This window comes from Cervus canadensis, chromosome X, assembly GCF_019320065.1.
Source record: "Cervus canadensis isolate Bull #8, Minnesota chromosome X, ASM1932006v1, whole genome shotgun sequence".
NCBI lineage: Eukaryota > Metazoa > Chordata > Mammalia > Artiodactyla > Cervidae > Cervus > Cervus canadensis.
The window spans coordinates 118,903,523-118,922,774 of NC_057419.1; the positions used below are offsets into that span (position 1 = coordinate 118,903,523).

A 19,252-nucleotide genomic window follows, 5' to 3' on the forward strand; every position below is an offset into this window, starting at 1 on the left:
TTTTTTTTTTTTTTTTGGTTCTTTTTTTTTAATTGAAGTATAATTGATGTACAATATTGTATGTTTCGAGTGTGACATAGGATTCTGGAGCTCTGTCTTATAGTTACCAAGGAGTAATGCAGGCCTTTCCAGAGTTATCTCAGGATTTGAGATTTAAATTTTGACCTCTATATTTGCAAATATAGCTATTCAGTTATATCAGAACATAAAATAGCCATAGGATGAGCTCTTTTGACCTATTAATATTTCTGTTAACATATAAATGCCATCAATACAAAACCAGTATTACAACAGTAAATAAATACTGAGGTGAATTTCATTTAATTGGTGTGACTATAAAATAAGAGCTGACTCATTGGAAAAGACTCTAATGGTGGGAAAGATTGAGGGCAGGAGAAGGGGGCTACAGAGGAGGAGATGGTTGAATGGCATCATCGAATCACTGGACATGAGTTTGGGCAAACTCCAGGAGATAAGTGAAGGACAGGGAAGCCTGGCATGCTGCAATCCATGGGGTTGCAAAGAGTCGGACATGATTCAGTGACTGAACAACAACAACAATTTAGAATAAATTGGAGACTTCTTTGATTGTAGTTTATACTTAGATATTTAACTTTTTGTATGGCGGTGATTTTTTTTCCGGTAACAGCTTTATTAACATGTAGTTCATATACCATGCATACAATTTACCCATTTAAAGTATACAATTCATTGGTTTTTAGCATATTCACAGAGTTGTGAAAACATCCCTACAATCTATCTGAGAACATTTTGTCATCCCATATCCATTAGCAGTCACTCCCAATTTCCCCTCCACGACAACAAACTTTAACCTGTTTTCTGTCCCTATGAATTTTCCCATTCTGGACATTTCATATAAATGGAATCATATAATATCTACAATATGTGGTCCTTTATGGCTGATTTCTTTCACTTAGTATAATGTTTCTGAGGTTCATCCATGAGGTTCATCCTGTAGCTTGTATCAGTGCTTCATTCTCTTTTAAGGCTGTATTAGTACTTATGTATCAGTACCTTTATGGCTGAATATTATTCCATTGTATGAATATACCATATTTTATTTATTCACTCATCAATTGGTGAGCATTTGGGTTGTCTCTATTTTTTGGCTGTAATGAATAATGCTATCAGGAAATTTCATGTGCAAATTTTTGTATGAACATTTCCCTTGAGTGGAATTGCTACGAGTGGAACACCTAAGGGTTATATAATAATTCTTACGTTTAACATTTTAAAGAACTGCCAAACTGTTTTCCAAAGCTACTACACCATTGTACATTCCCACCAGCAATATATGAAGGCTGAAATTTCTCCACATCCTGTCAGCACATGTTGCTACCTGTCTTTTTCATTATAGCCATTTAGTTGGTCTAAAGTGATGTACTGGAGTTTTGATTTCCATTTCCTTACTGACTAATGATGTTGAGCATCTTCTCGCATGCTTATTTCATATGTATATCTTCTTTGAAGAAATGCCTATTCAGATCATTTGCCCATTTGTTAATTGGGTTGTCTTCTATTGAGTTGTAAGTTATGCTGTATACATGTCCCTTATTAGAGATATGATTTGCAAATATTTTCTCTCATTCTGTGGTCATCTTTTCCCTTTCTTAACAGTGTCCTTTGAAGTACAAAAGTTTTCATTTTTATGAAGTCCATTTATCTGTTCTTTCTTTGGTTTCTTGTGCTTTCAGTATCATACCTAAGAAATCATTGCCTAACGCAAGGTCATGAAGATTTACTCCTATGTTTTCTTCTAAGAGTTTTACAGTTTTAGCTCTTACAATCTGGTCTTTGATACATTTTGAATTAATTTTTGTATTTAGTATGAGGTAGGGTCCAAATTCATTCTTTTGCAGGTAGATATCCAGCTGTCCTAACACCATTTGTTGGTAAGACTATTGCTTCCCCCCTTGAATTATTTTGGCACCTTTGTCAAAAACCAATTATGCTTTGCATAACGTGTGATTTTTTAATATTAATGTGATGATTAATTTTCTAAAAGTATATATTACCTTTATTTTTATAGGTCACTATCCGAGCTTCAATTGGATCTCTTCATTCAAGACCATCAACTTCCAGGAGTATTCTACCTTCCAGTAGTTCTGCAAGCACTTCTCTTCAGATCTCTTCTTCAAGGTCTAAAAGTACTGGAAGTTCTTCAAAATTTAATGCAAGTGAATATAAGACAAAAAAGTTTCATGCAACTGCATCCACTGGCAGTAAACCTAGTACAAGTAAGCAAGGTAGAGGTGCAGCTAAATGCAGAGCAAAAACCTCTTACAAGCCAAAGAAAAAACGCAACAGGAAGAGTAAACTCAGCATAGCTTTGAAGAACTTAAGGTAGTATCTTTTATTCCTGATACACATTCCTATTTCAATATTAAATATTCAAGGTTATTTTAATATAGCTTACCATATCACCAGATAATGCACATTTACATGATAATCACTTATATGGCATAAAGGCCAAGAAAATAATAAAAAGATACTTTTTACTACTGCTGAACAGAACTTTGAATTACTGTACTTATTTTATAATTGCCATCTTCTACACTAATCTTATAATTTGTGCTTATATCTTGTGATAGTTGAATTGGTTTATGTGATCCTTTTTATTCCAAGGAAACATTAGCTGATATTAGAGTTTTTACTTACTCTAGCTTATTGTTTCAAAGCAGATTTTCAAATTCCAAGTTAAAGATTTAATTTAAACGTTTTGGCTCCAATTAATAAAACATGAATAAGTCTTTACCTTATTTTTTGGTTTTACAATATATTTTTATCATTTTTTTCTGTCTCCATAAGGTTTCGTCGGGGAGTATACAAGTGCATTGAATGTCATTCCAAAATAAAAGATTTTGCAAGCCACTTTTCATTATTTATGCACTGTAATTTTTGCAAATACAGCACTAACTGTAACAAAGCCTTTGTAAACCATATGCTGAGGTGAGTTAAACATGTACACAGCCAGTCATAACTACCATTCAAGATAACTTGGTTTTTGAAAACAAAGCCACTTTGTCACATCAAGGATCTAAAAAGATCTAGCAACAGGGAGCTTCTAGGATATTACCCAATACTGTTTTCCAGCATAATAACTCATGAAATTAGTGGGACAAATGTTTAGGAACAGTTAGGCTAATGAAATTAGAATAGGTTTAGTAGGGAAGTTCTTTTTCTAAGTCTTTCAAAAAGGGGTCCATAAAATTTCAAATGTTCCAAAATATCTTATCAAATAAGTGCATGTAACTATGCGGTGTTCCTCACTTCAAAGCAATCTCTTTTAGAGACTTCAGCTTTGTCAGGAATGCTGGGAACATCATCAGTGCTCACATGCTCACTCTCTTGTGTTCTTTATCGCTCATTCTCCTTCTAACCCATCTGTCTGTCCCATTTGTTTTTCATGGCCTCCATCTTTGCATTCATTTGATGAAATGTGAAATGAGACTGCAGGAATAGTCCAGTCATGACATTACTGTTGGAATTCTTTTTCATATATCAATTATTTTACATCATTTGAGCACCTACCCTGTACTCTATGCTAGAGAAACACTTCAAAGCCCACATTACTTTCGTTTGAGTCTTATTAGTACTTTATTCCTGCAATATGGATTTTTCTAAATAAACAAAAATTGTTCAGATATAAATATGCTAAGTTGATTATTCAAATGGAGGTAGGTCCATTTATTTTCAGTCAGAAATAAGATATAACCAATAAAAGTGGTTTCTTATATAATTAGCTTATATAATAATAAGGGTCAAGTACCTTTATTCTGCCTCTGTGTTACTTTATGGTCATAGTTAGCTACCACTTTCAAGGATTTGCCCACAATTTTTAATGCCTTCAGCACTTAACTCTCAGTGTTTTTTCCCCTTGATGATTCCCCAGCCCAACTTCATCGTACCTTGACTTTCAATGCCAGCACTTCACATCCACCTCTAAGGCATTAAAAAATGCCACCATCCAATGTTACCTTATCATATACAATATACATTCATTTTGAAATCTCATTACTTGAAGACTTTTAGTCTTGGCTCCTCTTTTCAGTCCAGTACCACCAAATCCAATCTTATAGTTAACTTCAGCCTCAAAGTCATCTGTTGTGAATCTTGCTTTGTTTTTTGTTCTAGAATCCTTCACATCTTCAGCCATGCTTACCTTGCTATCCTTGACTCTCTTACCCTTTTTGATCTTTCTCTTTGCTTAATTCTAGACTGTGCTTGATTTAGTCAGCTTTGAATCTATGACCTTTAATTTTAATGTGGTCCTGTCTTGTCTTAAGAATACTTATTTGTGGGACTTCCCTGGTGGTCTAGTGGCAAAGACTCCAAGGTCTCAATGCATGGGTCCTGGGTTCAATCCTTGGTAAGGGAATTAAATCCCACATGCTGCAACTAAAGACCTGGTGCAGCCAAACAAATAAACATTTAAAAAAAAAAAAGAATACTTATTTGTTTTTGTCTACAACATCTGTGTAGATGCTTTTCAGTACCTTCAGGATTTTATTCTAGTCTCTCAATTGTTAACCTTGCCCACTAATTACTCAGAGGTCTTTTTCATTTTTCCCAAGGTTAACCTTTTTGTACCTCAAATTTCTTCCCTTCATCCAGACATTAATCTCAGAAAAAGACCTGTCCACTTTTTCAAAGTTAGTTTTGCCCTCTATCTCTCCATTCCCATATCTTATGGCCACCTCATTTCCTCTTTTTCTCCTGGTACCACATTCCTTCTGCCTACAAATATTTTCATGGGGGGGGGGGGGTTTGGTTATTTTTTTTTTTTTTTTTAGTATGAGGAAGAGTTGCCTTTAATGTGCATATTTTGTTGTCTTCCTTTCACTGTCAACATTTGTAAAAAGTATTCTTTTCTATCTTATTTGTCATTTCTTTACCTTTTGTAATTTGAATATCACTCCCATCTTAATCAGTTCAAGCTGCCCCTTTCAAGATTATCAGTCATGTCCTAATCACTAGATGTATTCACTGCTTTCATTCTTATTCTTCTATGAGTTCTTTAAGAGTATTTGATACTTTTGATGCTCACTTTTGAAACTCTTCTCAAGTTCTCCTGAATGATTACCACAGTTTTTTTCTTTTTTGCTCCTCCTCTATTTCGATACCTTTTCTTTCTTCAGCTCTTCTTGCCTCTTTGCATTTCTTTTCTTGGTACGTTAACCACTCTTGAGAATTTTTTTTTTTTTAGTTCTACCACTTTATTGCTACCAACCCATCTCCCTCCACCCTTGTGCACACATGCTCAGTCATGTAACCCCATGGACTGCAGCCCGCCAGACTCCTCTGTCCATGGACTTTTCCAGGCAAGAATACTGGAGTGGGTTGCCATTTCCTTCTCCACACTCTTGAGAATTTTATATTTTACCTTTCAACTGTAAATCCTCCAATTTCAATGCTAAGTTTTCCTGAGATCCAACTCTTCATCCTAAACTATTTGATAGATCACGGGACACAAATAAGTCAAACATTTTTGTCTGTCCAGGATCCAAGCTATTACTACCCCCTCCCCTTTAAGCTCAGTCTATTTCAATGCATCGTTTGCGTAAATGTGGAGCATCACCTGGAAATAATACACTTTTAAGTTTCTGAAGCCTATGGTGTTCTCTTGATATGGCACCATTCATCATGGCTTCCTGAAATAATACACTTTTAAGTTTCTGAAGCCTATGGTGTTCTCTTGATATGGCACCATTCATCATGGCTTCCTGAAAATCTATCTTTCTGTAATTTATCACTCTGCCTCACAACTGCTGCAGTGGTTCTGCACCTATGCCTCAGTTGTTCCAAACCAGACTCCAGCCAACCTTTCTCTCAGTATACTGCTGGGGGGAATAGTGGTCTCTTGTTCTGTGCCAAACACGTGCCTGCTCCAACAGGGCTTTAATTCTGCCCTGAATTTATAGGAGATTAAATTGAAAATTGTCTTTGTATTCATTAAGTTCATGGATCATTCTGTCCTCTCCCATTTGCCATAGGCTCCTCACCTGTCTTGTGGGACCTATGGCCCCATTCTACCCCCAAAATACCCCCAGTTGGCCCTAGGCTTCCTTCATAAACTTTTTCTAATTTCCAGTGAGCCGCAAGCCTGCACTGCGTCATCTTCAGGCACACTTACTTATCGTTCGGCTCATACAGAACTGAAATCCTCCACTTCTGCTCTTCTAAGGGCTTTGTAAGTTTCTCTGTGTTTCCGCTACTTCATTCTTGCCTTGCTTCCTTGGTTGCCTCAAGTACCTCCCCCTAATTGGAGACCCTCACTCACTCTGACTCAGTGTGGACTTTTGTCATAAGATTGAGCTCTGTACATACAGAAGCTTTGTTTTCTCAGAGGTCAAGTACCTTTATTCTCAACCCATACAAACTCTAACCATACCAGACAGAAGTCAAGCCCCTCAAAATAATTGATCTTCCTCAGTGTATAGTTTGTCCCATATGCCATAGAGTGACTTTTCCTTATTCTTTGTTATTCTTTGGCATGCGCCTCTCCTTTCCTCTCATTTTACCTTCTGTGAAGTATCTGATCACTGTGGCCCCTCATAGGAATCAGTTGTTTTTTTGAGTTCTGTACTGTTCAGCTATTCTGCCTCATATTAAATATGTGTCTGTCTTACCTACTTGAGAGAGTGGTTCTTTGTATTCACCATGGCACCTATTCTGAGGACATTTTCTTGGGAGGATAGGTAGTCATTCTTTTCCCATGTGTACATGGTATGTTGATGGATAGTTACCATGTGTCTGAGGATATCCATTGAATTGATGTGTTGCCTAGTTTGGGTCTGTCAGTGCAAGCTAGGGCTAGTACTTTTCAAACTTTAGTTTGTGTAAGAATCATCTGAAAAACTTATTGAAACTGATTTCTGGGCACCACCACCAGAGATTAATTCAGTAGGTCTGGAGTGGGAGCTGAGACTGTATTCACTATTTCTAATAAGCTCCCAGGTGATGCAGATGCTTCTGGTCCTATGGACCACACCTTGAGTAATACTGTGCTATGCCGAAAGAAAGTGAAAGTGTTAGTCGCTTAGGCATGTCCGACTCTTTGCAACTCCATGGATTGTAGCCCAGCAGGCTCCTCTGTCCATGGAATTCTCCAGGCAAAAATACTAGTGGGAAGCCACTCCCTTCTCCAGGGGAATCTTTCCGACCCAGGGATCGAACCCAGATCTCCTGCATTAGCAGGCAGCTGCTTTGCCTTCTGAGCCACCAAGGATCCTGGCTAACTCTGCCTGACTTTCTAATAGAGGAAAGCTTTCCTTATTAACTTAAAAGGCAGTATAGAAGCTGTTAGCATTGGCTGCAAAATTTGGTTAGTGGTTTTCTGTTCTGTGCATAGAGGAAGTATTGTTTTAACTCGAGTTCTGCTTCCTTTAATTCATATTCTTTAAAAGCTTTTCCAGTAATTGCAGAAGATTCTTTAAGTATTTCATTTTGCTGATGGTAATGTCACTTGGCCTAAGAAACAGTTTCTTCCAGGGTCATTCATATTCTTCCCCAGGCTAAGTATATTAAGATTATAAAGTAATAAATAATTATTATTCACAACAGTTTATATTACTGCAAAATACATCATTAGCAAATAATTTTTAAATTGTTCTCAACTCTTATTAAGTGAAAAAATTAATTTGATGTTCTTTGCATGTTTAACTCAAGTTATTTTTTTTATAGCAGCGAGGTATAATCATTTAAGATTATTCTCAGGGAAACATGTTGTTAGAAAATACAATGATAACATGAAATGTAAGATAAACATCTTGAATTAAACAGATGCTAATAGAATTTTATAATTTAAATTGTGGTCTCTTATTCAAAACTAGGAAACTAAGCATAGGCTTGAAAAATTGTCATAAAATTAATTAATGACTTACTGTATAATAAAATCTCATTTGTCTCTTGTCTTTCCAGCTCTCATAGCAGCCAGCCAACTAAACGGTTTTATATTTTTAAGAGGCGTTCTAGAACTCTCAGGTAACTAACTAATCATTTTTTTATTCTCTCTATAGTAACTTTTTAATCTGATGCTGGAGTGCCTAGTTTGGTAAATGAAGTGATTGCTACTGGACATAATAGAATTTTATTCATTATATACTTAGATCAAAGAGGGGATTACCTAATATTCTCCAGCTAAACTTTGTTTCCGTTATATTAGGCATTAAGATGAAACTTTTCATGAATTTGCATTATAAAATTAAAAAATAAGGCTCTCCAGCAATATTTGAATATTTTAAAAACTTTTAAGATAGTTGACAAAGTGACTAACACAGTTTTATTTTTGAAATAAAAATACACAACTTGTTTACTATTCAAAGGAATTGTGAACATTTCTGAAAAGATCAATAATTAATGTTGGTTCTACCACACACACTTAGCTTAGAATTCACTAAGAACCATCTTTTCACATTCTTCTAATTCCTTTTCACTCCATTTTCCTTTGGTTAATTATTTTGTTCATGCTATCATTGCTATTTGAGATACCAGTGTCAAGATCTTTATATTAAGAGCATCAGGCTAAGACATAGACTTAAGTTTAGCCAACACTTGTTTTACTGCTTTGGGTTAGTGGAAGAGGAGAAGAGGGGATGCTGTGACTCAGGATCTTGTATTTTGATCTCTTCTGCCTCGTTTGCTCTTCCCCAGATACCTGCATGGGTAGCTAGCTCTGTCGCCTCCTTTAGGTCTCTACTCCAATGAGTGAGGCTTTTCCTTGACCTCCCCATTTAAAATACCATCCTTTCCCCAGCCCCACTCCTGACACTCCCTATTTCCCTTTCTTGCTTTGTTTTTACTTCATGGCAACTTTTTACTGTTCAATAGATTGTATATTTCACCCTCTTGTTTACTTCTGTGTCTTCTCACTAGAATGTGTATGATTTGGATATTTGGCTATGCCAGAAATTTGCTGGGCTTTCAGTAGTGGCCTGGCATATGGTAGGCATTCTGTAAATATTTATTAAGTAAATTAATATTGAAAGTGACATATGTGGAGTGTGTAGATGATAGACCAATAATAGCTCATAGGAAGAGGAAAGTTTTATTCCATTTTTTAAAATATATCAGTGCAATTTTAAAACTATTGGTAAATTCAAGGAATTAGGAAATACTAATAAATTTTAGATATTAACATTTACTAAAAATTTTTATAATAATGAAAAATGTATTAATTCTAAGGATGAGAATTTAATTTGATTTTTATCTCACTATTGTCAAACTGAGTTGTGCGCTTGGTTCTTAGATTTAATCGTACGACTTTTTTTCTCACACTGGGTGAGTCTCAAATTTAAACCGAAAATTGGTGATTTTCTTTTTTTTTTCTTTTTTTTTGGTGATTTTCTGTGTATGGGAGTTTTCATACTTAAAATTTTAAGAATAGTAAATTTATAATTGTTATTAAAATACAGTGTTCATTTTTAAATTCACTGTACATCTGTCATGTATAACACAAGGTAGCAAATTCTGTGAAGATGGCAGTGATGAAGTAGGCTTGATACCAGCCTTCAAGGAATGTACAATTTATAAGATGTGAACATAAGTAACTACAGAAATTAATACAGGGAGGTTTGTAATAAGTGCAATGAGAGTTACTGATTTGACGAGAAAGAGAGGTTTCTACTTATAAGAAGAGGCACAGGGGCATTTTAGTTGGAAAAAGAGCATGAATGAAAATTAAGAAAGGAAAAAAGCAAAATATATACACAGTGAATGACAAGTAGTACAGTTTGGATGAAGCATGAAGTTCATATAACATAGTACTAAGTTCAGAGTCTGGGAATAGTTTTGAGCTTAGATCCAGATTGTGGAATCCTTGGAAAAGCCTAGGGAATTTGGACTTAATTTGAAGATGTTGGGAAAAATCATTGGTGCTTTATGTAGAATCAAGGATACTAAAGGAAGATCAATTTGGAGGGGTAGCTACATGAGGCAAGTGCATGCATGTGTGCATGCTTAGTCACTCAGTCGTGTCCAACTCTTTACAACCCCATGGACTGTGGCCTGCCAGGCTCCTCTGTCCACGGAATTTTCCAGGCAGGAATACTGAAATGGGTTGCCATTCCCTTCTCCATGGATCTTCCCCACCCAGGGATCAAACCAGAGTCTCCTGTGTCTCCTGCCTCACCAGGCAGATTCTTTACCACTGAGCCACCTGGGATGCCACATGAGGCACATAGACTGATTAAGACTATTGCAGTAGTTAAGACTGATTTAATAAGATAATCTGGGTTGAAGTGGTGAAGTGGTATCATGCCACATTTAAGAATATGAGCGCTAGAATCAAAAGGTTCAGTTTCAGACCTGGTCCTGATCTTGCTAAGTTACTAAACCTGAACCTGGCTTCTATAAAAAAAAGTTAAAATTACAACATCTACCTCTTTGGGTTGTTACATGATATAGGTGAGATGATATATCTAAAACCTTCAGCCTACACAGAGTAAGTGCTCAATAAATTGCTAATAATGCATGTTATAAAATTTTTCAAATAGTTACTGTCTTAAGGAAAAAAGAGTCAGAAATAGCTACAGTTTTGAGCATTTGTGTCAGGGGCATGGCATCATTAAGGAGACCAATCAGGAGGAATGACTTTTCACAGGTAAGGAGGAAAGTATACGACTTTAGTTTGATGAAGATCATTTCTGATGAGACAACTCAGTGAAAATATACAACAGGCTGTTAAGAGTAGAGCTGCAAGGGAGAAGTTAGTCTAAGCTATGCTATGAATTTATTCCTATATGGGTAAAGTGCTTAATTTTGAAGTATTTAAATTTAAAATGAACTGCAAAAGTATATTTATGCTTTGTTAATAAGCTGATAATAATAATTGCATGATTTATTTATGTTTACATAATTTATTTTTAAGACCTCATTTCTTCTCTGATTTTATCATCATTTAAATAGGACATTAGATTGTAGGCTTCAGAGAGTATCCTTTTTTGTTCACTCTTATATTTGTAACACAGATACATACTAGTAGTACAGAGTATGTAAAGAAGGTTCTCAGCAAATGTATATTGAATGGATGAATCTTGCTTTGCTGATGGGCAAAGGCAGAGAAAAATTGTGCCTTGAACAAGTTATACAAGTTGTTAGTGGAGTGCTGATTGGGTTTTAGTTCTCTCTTCACTCATAGCTTTTAGAAAATACATGGGAGGGAACTGGAGAAGGAAATTGCAACCCACTCCAGTATTCTTGCGTGGGAAATCCCATGGACAGAGAGGCCTGGCGGGCTACAGTCCATAGGGTTGCAAAGAGTTGGACACAACTGAGCGACTAAACAACAGCAAGGAGTGGGAACAGCAGATAGAGCACTAGGCGTTCGCATAATTTAGAAATGGTTATGCCATTTTCTAGAGACATAGTTATACCATTTCAAATATATCGGGCTTATATAACAAAATTTGGAAATGGTGGTCACAACACACAAAAAAACTAATCAAGTTATTACATAGAAAAATAATAATTGAATTTGTGTATGGATTTTTTTAAAAGACAAAAACCTGTTCTTTCTTATTTTTTTTCATAGGGGCATTACTCTTGTGTGCCTTAAATGTGATTTCCTCGCTGATTCTTCTGCTCTCGATCGTATGGCTAAACACTTGAGTCAACGCAAAACTCACACTTGCCAAGTTATAATAGAGAATAGTACGTATATAAAATTGTGTTACTTTAGATCTCTGATATTTATTCCAGTGTTTTTGATCAACCACAGTACGGGCTCTTACATATTAAAATAATAGTTTCATTCTTCATACATTCTTTTTTTTTTCTTTTATTTTTCCCTCATACATTCTTTAAAAACATTTTATTTTATAATGAAGTATAGTTGATTTACAATATTATATTAGTCTCTGGTGTACAACACACTGATTTAGCTATACATAGATATATATAGAGAGAGTCTTTTCATTACAGTTTATTGCAAGATATTAAATATAGTTCCCTTGTTCTTTATCTATTTTATATATAGTAGTTTATATTTGCTAATCCCGAACTCCTAATTTATCCTTTCCCTCCCTTTCCCCTTCTCATTCCTCATATATTCTATTTTAAATGTAAAACTCTTTCTAATTTCAGTTCCTGAAAGTACCTCAACTCTTGAACCCACTTCTGCGTAAGTTTAATATTCATTCAGTGCATTTTTCTTTGATGGATTGAAGCACTATTGCATTTATTGAATGTGTCACTAACAGAAATAAAAAATATTAAAGTATTTTGTTTTTGTTTTTGTTTTTAAAGCCTCTTGTTGAAATAGATTCCTGCTCTATGGAGCTCGTGCAACCTGGTGCAAGACAAGTTGGAATTTCCTAAGTTCAAAGTTCTGAAGTGTTTTCTTATACAAAGGCAGTTTCCTAAGTTCAAAGTTCTGAAGTGTTTTCTCATACAAAAGCAATTAACAGCCAAGTTCATGACACTAGTTCTCATTATTCAGCTCTTTTCAGCTGTCAGATGGCACTAGAATCTTATTCCACCTTATCTTTGTGTCAGGTTAACATACCTTAACATATGCTTTTTTCCTGTTGGCTTTCTTCAAAAATAACTTCTGTTGCTATGGTCTTTTCTTGCCTTGCTTAAAATAATTCGTGTTTTTCTCCGCTATACTTGCTTTCAGAATACTGCATTCCAAATGATGTGACTGTTCACCTTTCTTGTCTGTTTTGTCCGGTTTCTTAGTTAGTTTCTTAGGAGATTACATTACATTTTTAGGTCAGATAGTTATCTTTTTCTTCATTCCTTGTCTGTCATTGTTCTATTTTTCATATTTTTCAGATGCAGAAGCAACACAGAAATTTCAAATAAAGTCCAGGGTATTCCTGGTCAGTGTCCCCCTTCGATGGACACGTCTGATGCCTGTCCTCTCTTTCCAAGGAATGTGAATTATTTGACTGTGAGACCTCCTCTAGATTTTGGCCTTAAGAAATCAAATCTTAGGGAGAGTCCCTTCCTTCATGACTGGCCTCCCATAAGACTGATTTGGCGAGAGATGACCTCAAGGCCCACCAAATAAAGCACAACTTTCTGCTGGGGGCTTTGGTTCTTGATCTTAAGCTTATGGGTCGATTCTGACCAAGAAAAGCCCATCAGATCAATGCTTCAACATCCAAGTTGAAGTTTAATCATTCTGGCTGCTGCCCTTTTATCTTCCTCTAACATGCATGCAGTCCAGGGAATATAAAAACTGGTTATATAGGGAACCAAGGTTACTTTTACTTTCATGTTCTTGAAAAACAAGTTTCTGAAATTACAGTTCCAACATCAGTTATTTTTACTGTTGTTTAAAGTTGTTTCCAGTATTAAAACCTAGACGCATTCAGCAATACTAATATTCAATTTTTTTTAATTTTTTTAGTCTAATTTTATCTTGGTCTTATGTTGTCTTTGCCAAATTTATTAATGTCTGTTTTGTTATATCCTCTTTTCTTTCTTGTCTTTAAAGCTTGTTTTGTGTTCATTTTCTTTCGTTAATAACTCAAAAAAATCCTTTGAATTCCCTACAAATTTTATGTAGCTACCTATTGGCATCTTCTTAATTTGGTAATTATTCAGAGCACTAGATGTTATTACATCCACTGTCTATCTTGGAACTATTGTTATCTTAGTGATTGTGAGTTCAAAGGCATGAAGAATTGTCAAAGAACACTTCCTACAGACCTTAAAACGAGTTTTAATGTTGCATTTCTGTACATCTAATGCATACTATCTTTTTAGCCATTAATGTAATTCCTTTGGATAAAGATAATATATTCAGAAAATATTGGGACCAAAAAATGCACTTGTTTCTTGCCCATATATATATAGATGTATATTTTTTTTAATTTGGTGTTTGTTTATTTTGGTTACATTGAATATAGATTTGCTGAACAGTTTTGATGTTATTATTTTTTTAATAAAATTTTTGAAATTTTATTGTGAAAGTGCCTCTGGAATTATTTTCTAATAAAGAACTTCGAATAAAAGTTGTAGATTTTGTCATACATCTAGGAGCATTTCTTTGCTTCTTACATGGAAGCCTGATTAGGAAGGCCTACAGACTGAGCACTTCATTGAATCCATCTTATAGTTTTTCCTTCAGCACAGTTAAAAGCTCACTATGTGTACCTTAGGGATTCCCAGTGGTAAAGAAGCCACTTGCCAATGCAGGAGGCGCAGTCTCAATCCCTGGGTCAGGAAGACCTCCTAGAGGAAGAAATGGCAACCCACTCCAGTATTCCTGCCTGGAGAATCCCATGGACAGAGGAGCCTGGTGGGGTGTGGGCAACAGTCCATGGGGTTTGCAGAGAGCTGCACGCAAGCACCCACATGCATCCATCATCCATCCATGTACACTTCTGTAATTTTTAGAACTTTGAAGACTGGCATGAAGGTGGGCAGGCTCAGAATTTTCATCATGAGTGATTTTTACTCAATCATGAGTGAGTTTTATTTTTCCCTCTTAACATTAGAACTTCTTGAACTGTAATTTGAAACTTTGTTTGAGCTGCTATAACAATACCATAGACTGGGTGGCTTGTAAACAATAGAAATTTATTTCTCATTATTCTGGAGGTTGGAAGTCAATGAATAAGGTGCTGGCAGATTCAATGTCTGTTGAGGACCCCTTCCTGGTTCATAGACAGTTGTCTTCTTGCTGTGTCCTCACGTGGTGGAAAGGACAAGAGTTCTCTGGGGCCTCTATTACAAGGGCATTAATCTGATCGTGTAGGCTCTACCCTCTAGACCTAATTACCTAATGAGGCCCCACCTCCAATACCATCACAACTGGGGATTAGGTTTCAACATATGAGTTTGGCTGGGAAAAGGGGGACACAAATAGGCAATCTATAGCAGAAACATTTTGAAAGCCAGTTTCAATGATCACTTGTTATGTAGTCTACTCCTTGTAACTCATAATCAAAAGACTTGAACTTACTATTTTTAATTTTCCAGACTGATTTCTGCTGTAAATGGCTTTCCAAAATTTCCAAAAGTTGCTTGTTTCTGGGTGCACTTGGTAATATTCTAGTCTTTAGTTCCATATTTGTATCTTGATATGTTTCATTTACCATCTTTATGCCCATTTTTTACTTTTCAAAAATCGTGGTAAAATTATATAACATAAAATTTACCAGTTTATTTTCAAGTGCATAATTTATAAGTTAATTACACCAAGTTTTAAACTTTTGCCCAGGAATAACATGGTTTTAATGTAGGTTCTTTTTATATAGATTTTCTCTGCCTCTGTCATAGTTCACAAATAGGAAAACCACATTCTTGCTATAGTAATTATTTTATTCAGGGGTGCATCTTTGTGTTCTTCCATAGGATTCTATTTCCACAACATACATTAAGTTCATTTTCTTTTTTTTAATAAGTTAATTTTCTTAAAGTATAATGCCCTTAAAATTCTGTGTCCTATAGCATCATTTTTTTACTTCATTTAAAACATCTCAGTCAGTACTAAGCTTGTTTATTATAGTCAGTTGGGTTTTAATTGATGCTAATGAGTTTTAGCTTGACAGTCTCTTCCCTTTACTTTCAGGCTATTCTCAATAATTCTTTGACCTGATTCAGAAATAGCCATCTCACACATGAGTGTTTCTTGGTTACAGCTGAATAAAAGGTGTAATTGACTCAGTTTTAATTTATCACTATTACTAGAAAAATAAACTCAACTACAAAGACTTGAGTTTCTTATTCTGTTTCCTCAAACTTTGTCAAAACACCTCTTTGGGCCTCATTTATTGGTTTAGCAAATGTTTACTGAGCACTTACTGTGTGCCTGACACTATTCTAGATGCTGGTAAAATAGACTGAAATCTGCCCCTGTGGAGTTTATTTTTCAGTGTTGGAAGACACAACAGAAAATAAGGGAAGTATATATTGTGTTAGATACTGAACAATACTATTGAGAAAAGAACGGGAGGATAGTATGGATTAGTAGTTGCTGCTGCTGCTAAGTAGCTTCAGTCGTGTCCAACTCTGTGCGACCCCATAGAAGGCAGCCCACCAGGCTCCCCCGTCCCTGAGATTCTCCAGGGGAGAACACTGGAGTGGGTTGCCATTTCCTTCTCCAATGCATGAAAGTGAAAAGTGAAAGTGAAGTCATTCAGTTGTGTCCGACTCCTAGCGACCCCATGGACTGCAGCCTACCAGGCTCTTCCATCCACGTGATTTTCCAGGCAAGAGTACTGGAGTGGGGTGTCATTGCCTTCTCTGGGATTAATAGTTGGGAGGTTGCAATTTTAAATTGGTGGCCCAGATAGGCTTCCGTGACAGGGTGACAACTGAGTTAAAGATGTGGAGGTGAGGAAGTGAGCCACTTGGGTATCTCTCAGAAGAGCATTCCAGAGAGAGGACAGCAAAGGGGAAATTGGAATCCTCACTCATTGCTGATGTAATGCAAAATGGTTTGGGCACTGTGGAAAACAGTTTGGTGGTTGCTCAAAAAGCTAAACAGAGTTACCATACAACCTAGTAATTCCGCTCCTAGGTGTATACCCAAAAGACTCTCAAGCAGTGACTCAGTCGTACATGCATGTTCATAGCACTATTCACAATAGCCCAAAGAGGGAAACCAACCAAATGTCATCAGATGAAAGGATAAATTCTAATGTATTCATGGTGGTGGTTTAGTCGATAAGTGTTGTCCAACTCTTCAACCCCATGGACTGTAGCCTACCAGGCTCTTCTGTCCATGGGATTCTCCAGGCAAGAATACTGGAGTGGATTGCCATTTCCTTTTCCAGGGGGGCTTCCTGACCCAGGAATCGAACCCAGGTCTGCACTGCAGGCAGGTTCTTTATCAACTGAGCTGTGAGGGAAGCCCTTCTATATTCATATGATGGACTATTATCTAGCCATAAAAAGGAATGAAGTAATGACACATGCTACATCAAAACACATGATGCTAAGTGAAAAAAATCATAGAAGGTCACATTATGTAATTATATGAAATACATACAGTAGAGGCAAATCCAGAGAGACGGAAAGCAGGTTGGTGTTTTCCAGGAACTATGAGGAGGAGGGAAGCGGGAGGAACTGCTCAATGGTTACAGGGTTTTCTTTTCAGGGTGATGACAGTGTTCAGGCACTAGATAGAGATGAGGGTTGCACAACATTGTCAGTGTACTGAATGCCACTGAATTGTTCACTTTAGAATGGTTAATTCTACAGTACGTGAATCTTCTAAAAAAAATTTAGCAAACTAGGAATATGAAGGAAACCTCCTTAACCTAACGTATACCTAGTAAAAAACATATAGCTAGCATAATGATGAGAGGAAGAAAAAGAAGGGCCCTGAAGCGGGATCATGCCTGGCTCAAGGAAGAGCAGCAAGACTGATGGGGCTGCAGTAGAGTTGAGGGGAGGGAGAACAGTAGTAGGAGATGGGGTCCGAGAGGTGATGTGGACCTTGCACTATAGAGCCTTACAGGCAATTGTGAAGATTGGATTTTCATTCTGGGGTAGGAAGCCATCAGTGGATTTTGAACAAAGGAATGTTTTTGTTTTGTTTTTTTGTTTTTTATTAAAAAGTATGAAAAAGCTGGCTTAAAACTCAGCATTCAGAAAACTAAGATCATGGCATCCGGTCTCATCACTTCATGGCAAATAGATGGGGAAACAATAGAAACAGTGACAGACCTTATTTTCTGGGCTCCAAAATCAATGCAGATGGGGACTGCAGCCATGAAATTAAAAGACGCTTGCTTCTTGGAAGAAAAGCTATGACAAACTTAGCATATTAAAAAGCAGAAACATTACTTTGCCAACAAATGTCCATATAGTCAAAGCTATGGTTTTTCCAGTAGTCATGTATGGATGTGAGAGTTGGATCATAAAGCCGAAAGAATTAATGTGCCGAAAAGAGTGCCGAAGAATTGATGCTTTTGAACTGTGGTGTTGGAGAAGACTCTTGAGAGTCCCTTGGACAGCAAGGAGATCAGTCAGTCCTAAAGGAAATCAGTCCTGAAGTTTGGGGTCCATGTATCATTTTGAGTTAGATTTTTCTCCAGATATATGCCCTGGAGTGGGATTACTAGATCATATGGTAACTTTATTTTTAGTTTTTTAAGGAATCTCCATACTGGTTGTTAGTTCACATTACTAGCAACAGCGTAGGAGGGCTTCCCCTTTCCCACGCCCTTTCCAGATGAATACAGGAGTGTTTTATACCTCAATGAAAAACAAAAATTCTTAAGTACAGTCCACAGGATCACTCTACTGCTGACTTGAGAATAGGACGCGGTGGACCAAGGGCAGAATCAGGGAGATCAGCTTGGAAGCTATTGTAATAATCCAGGTGGGAGATAACAGGGATTTGGGTTAGGATGGTAAGAGTGCAGGTTTATAAGTGGTTCAATTAGGGCTAGATCGTGAAAGTTGAGCCAACAGAAATCGTTGATGGTTTTTGGATGTGAAATGTGAGAGAAAAAGTGTTTGGGGAACAGCACAATCAGTAGCCTAAGCAACTGGGAAGAGGATGTTGATATTAACTGAAATGGAAAAGAGGAGCAGATTTGGGAGAGAAGGTAGGGACTTTGATGTGGGGCATGTTTGAATTTGAGATGCCCATTAAATATCCAATTGGGGATGTCATGGACATTCTCATGTGTGAGCTTGGAGTTTAGGGGACAGGTCCAGGCTATCAGTAACATTTAAATCTTTCAAGTCACAAGAGTGAGATCTCCAAGGGACACAGTAGAGGTAGAGAACGGACAAGGTCCACAGATAAAGCAGAGAGATGAGATGGAATCGGCGGAGGAGACTGAGGAGTGGCTGGTGATGTGAGGACACCAGGGAAATGACTGTATCCCTGACCTCGGATGCACTATTTGTAAAATGTAGGTAGTAAATTGTTCTGAAGTTCTTGGATTTTATTATTCTATTTTGGTTATACCTATATGTAATTTGTTCTTAGAAGAAAGTGAATTCAGAAAGTGTGTCCTTAAAACTATTACTATCTTCAGCTGATTTTTATCTGTTGAGTTTCTTGTTCTGTAAAGTTTACTTCCTATGTAAATAGCTTCAAGAGATTTTCCTTGATACTAAGATTATGAGCTTCAATCCTGAACTCCACAGTAAAGCCTCCCTGTACCTTAAAAGGGCAGTTTGGTGGGGTGGCTAAGAGCCCAGGGCCTGCAGCAGACTGCCTAGATTGGACTTCCTGCCCAGCCACCGACTAGATTTTTGACTTTGGGCTCTGTGCTTCAGTTTCCTCATTTGTAAAATGCAAGTAACACTACCTACT

The 19,252-nt window shown here is 36.7% G+C and overlaps 1 protein-coding gene across 4 annotated transcripts in view; it reads left to right on the forward strand.

Moving 5' to 3' along the window:
- The window catches only part of ZNF280C (zinc finger protein 280C), a 59,957-nt gene extending 46,023 nt beyond the window's left edge, over positions 1-13,934 (forward strand). For all 4 annotated transcript variants that reach the window (XM_043459229.1, XM_043459230.1, XM_043459232.1 and 1 more), the window contains 6 exons: positions 2,051-2,364; positions 2,830-2,970; positions 7,942-8,004; positions 11,552-11,670; positions 12,103-12,139; positions 12,265-13,934. In XM_043459229.1, the coding sequence (XP_043315164.1) occupies positions 2,051-2,364; positions 2,830-2,970; positions 7,942-8,004; positions 11,552-11,670; positions 12,103-12,139; positions 12,265-12,280 (690 nt within the window). In that variant the 3' untranslated portion in view covers positions 12,281-13,934. The remainder of the gene's footprint in view (positions 1-2,050; positions 2,365-2,829; positions 2,971-7,941; positions 8,005-11,551; positions 11,671-12,102; positions 12,140-12,264) is intronic.
- The last annotated feature ends 5,318 nt before the right edge of the window (positions 13,935-19,252 follow it).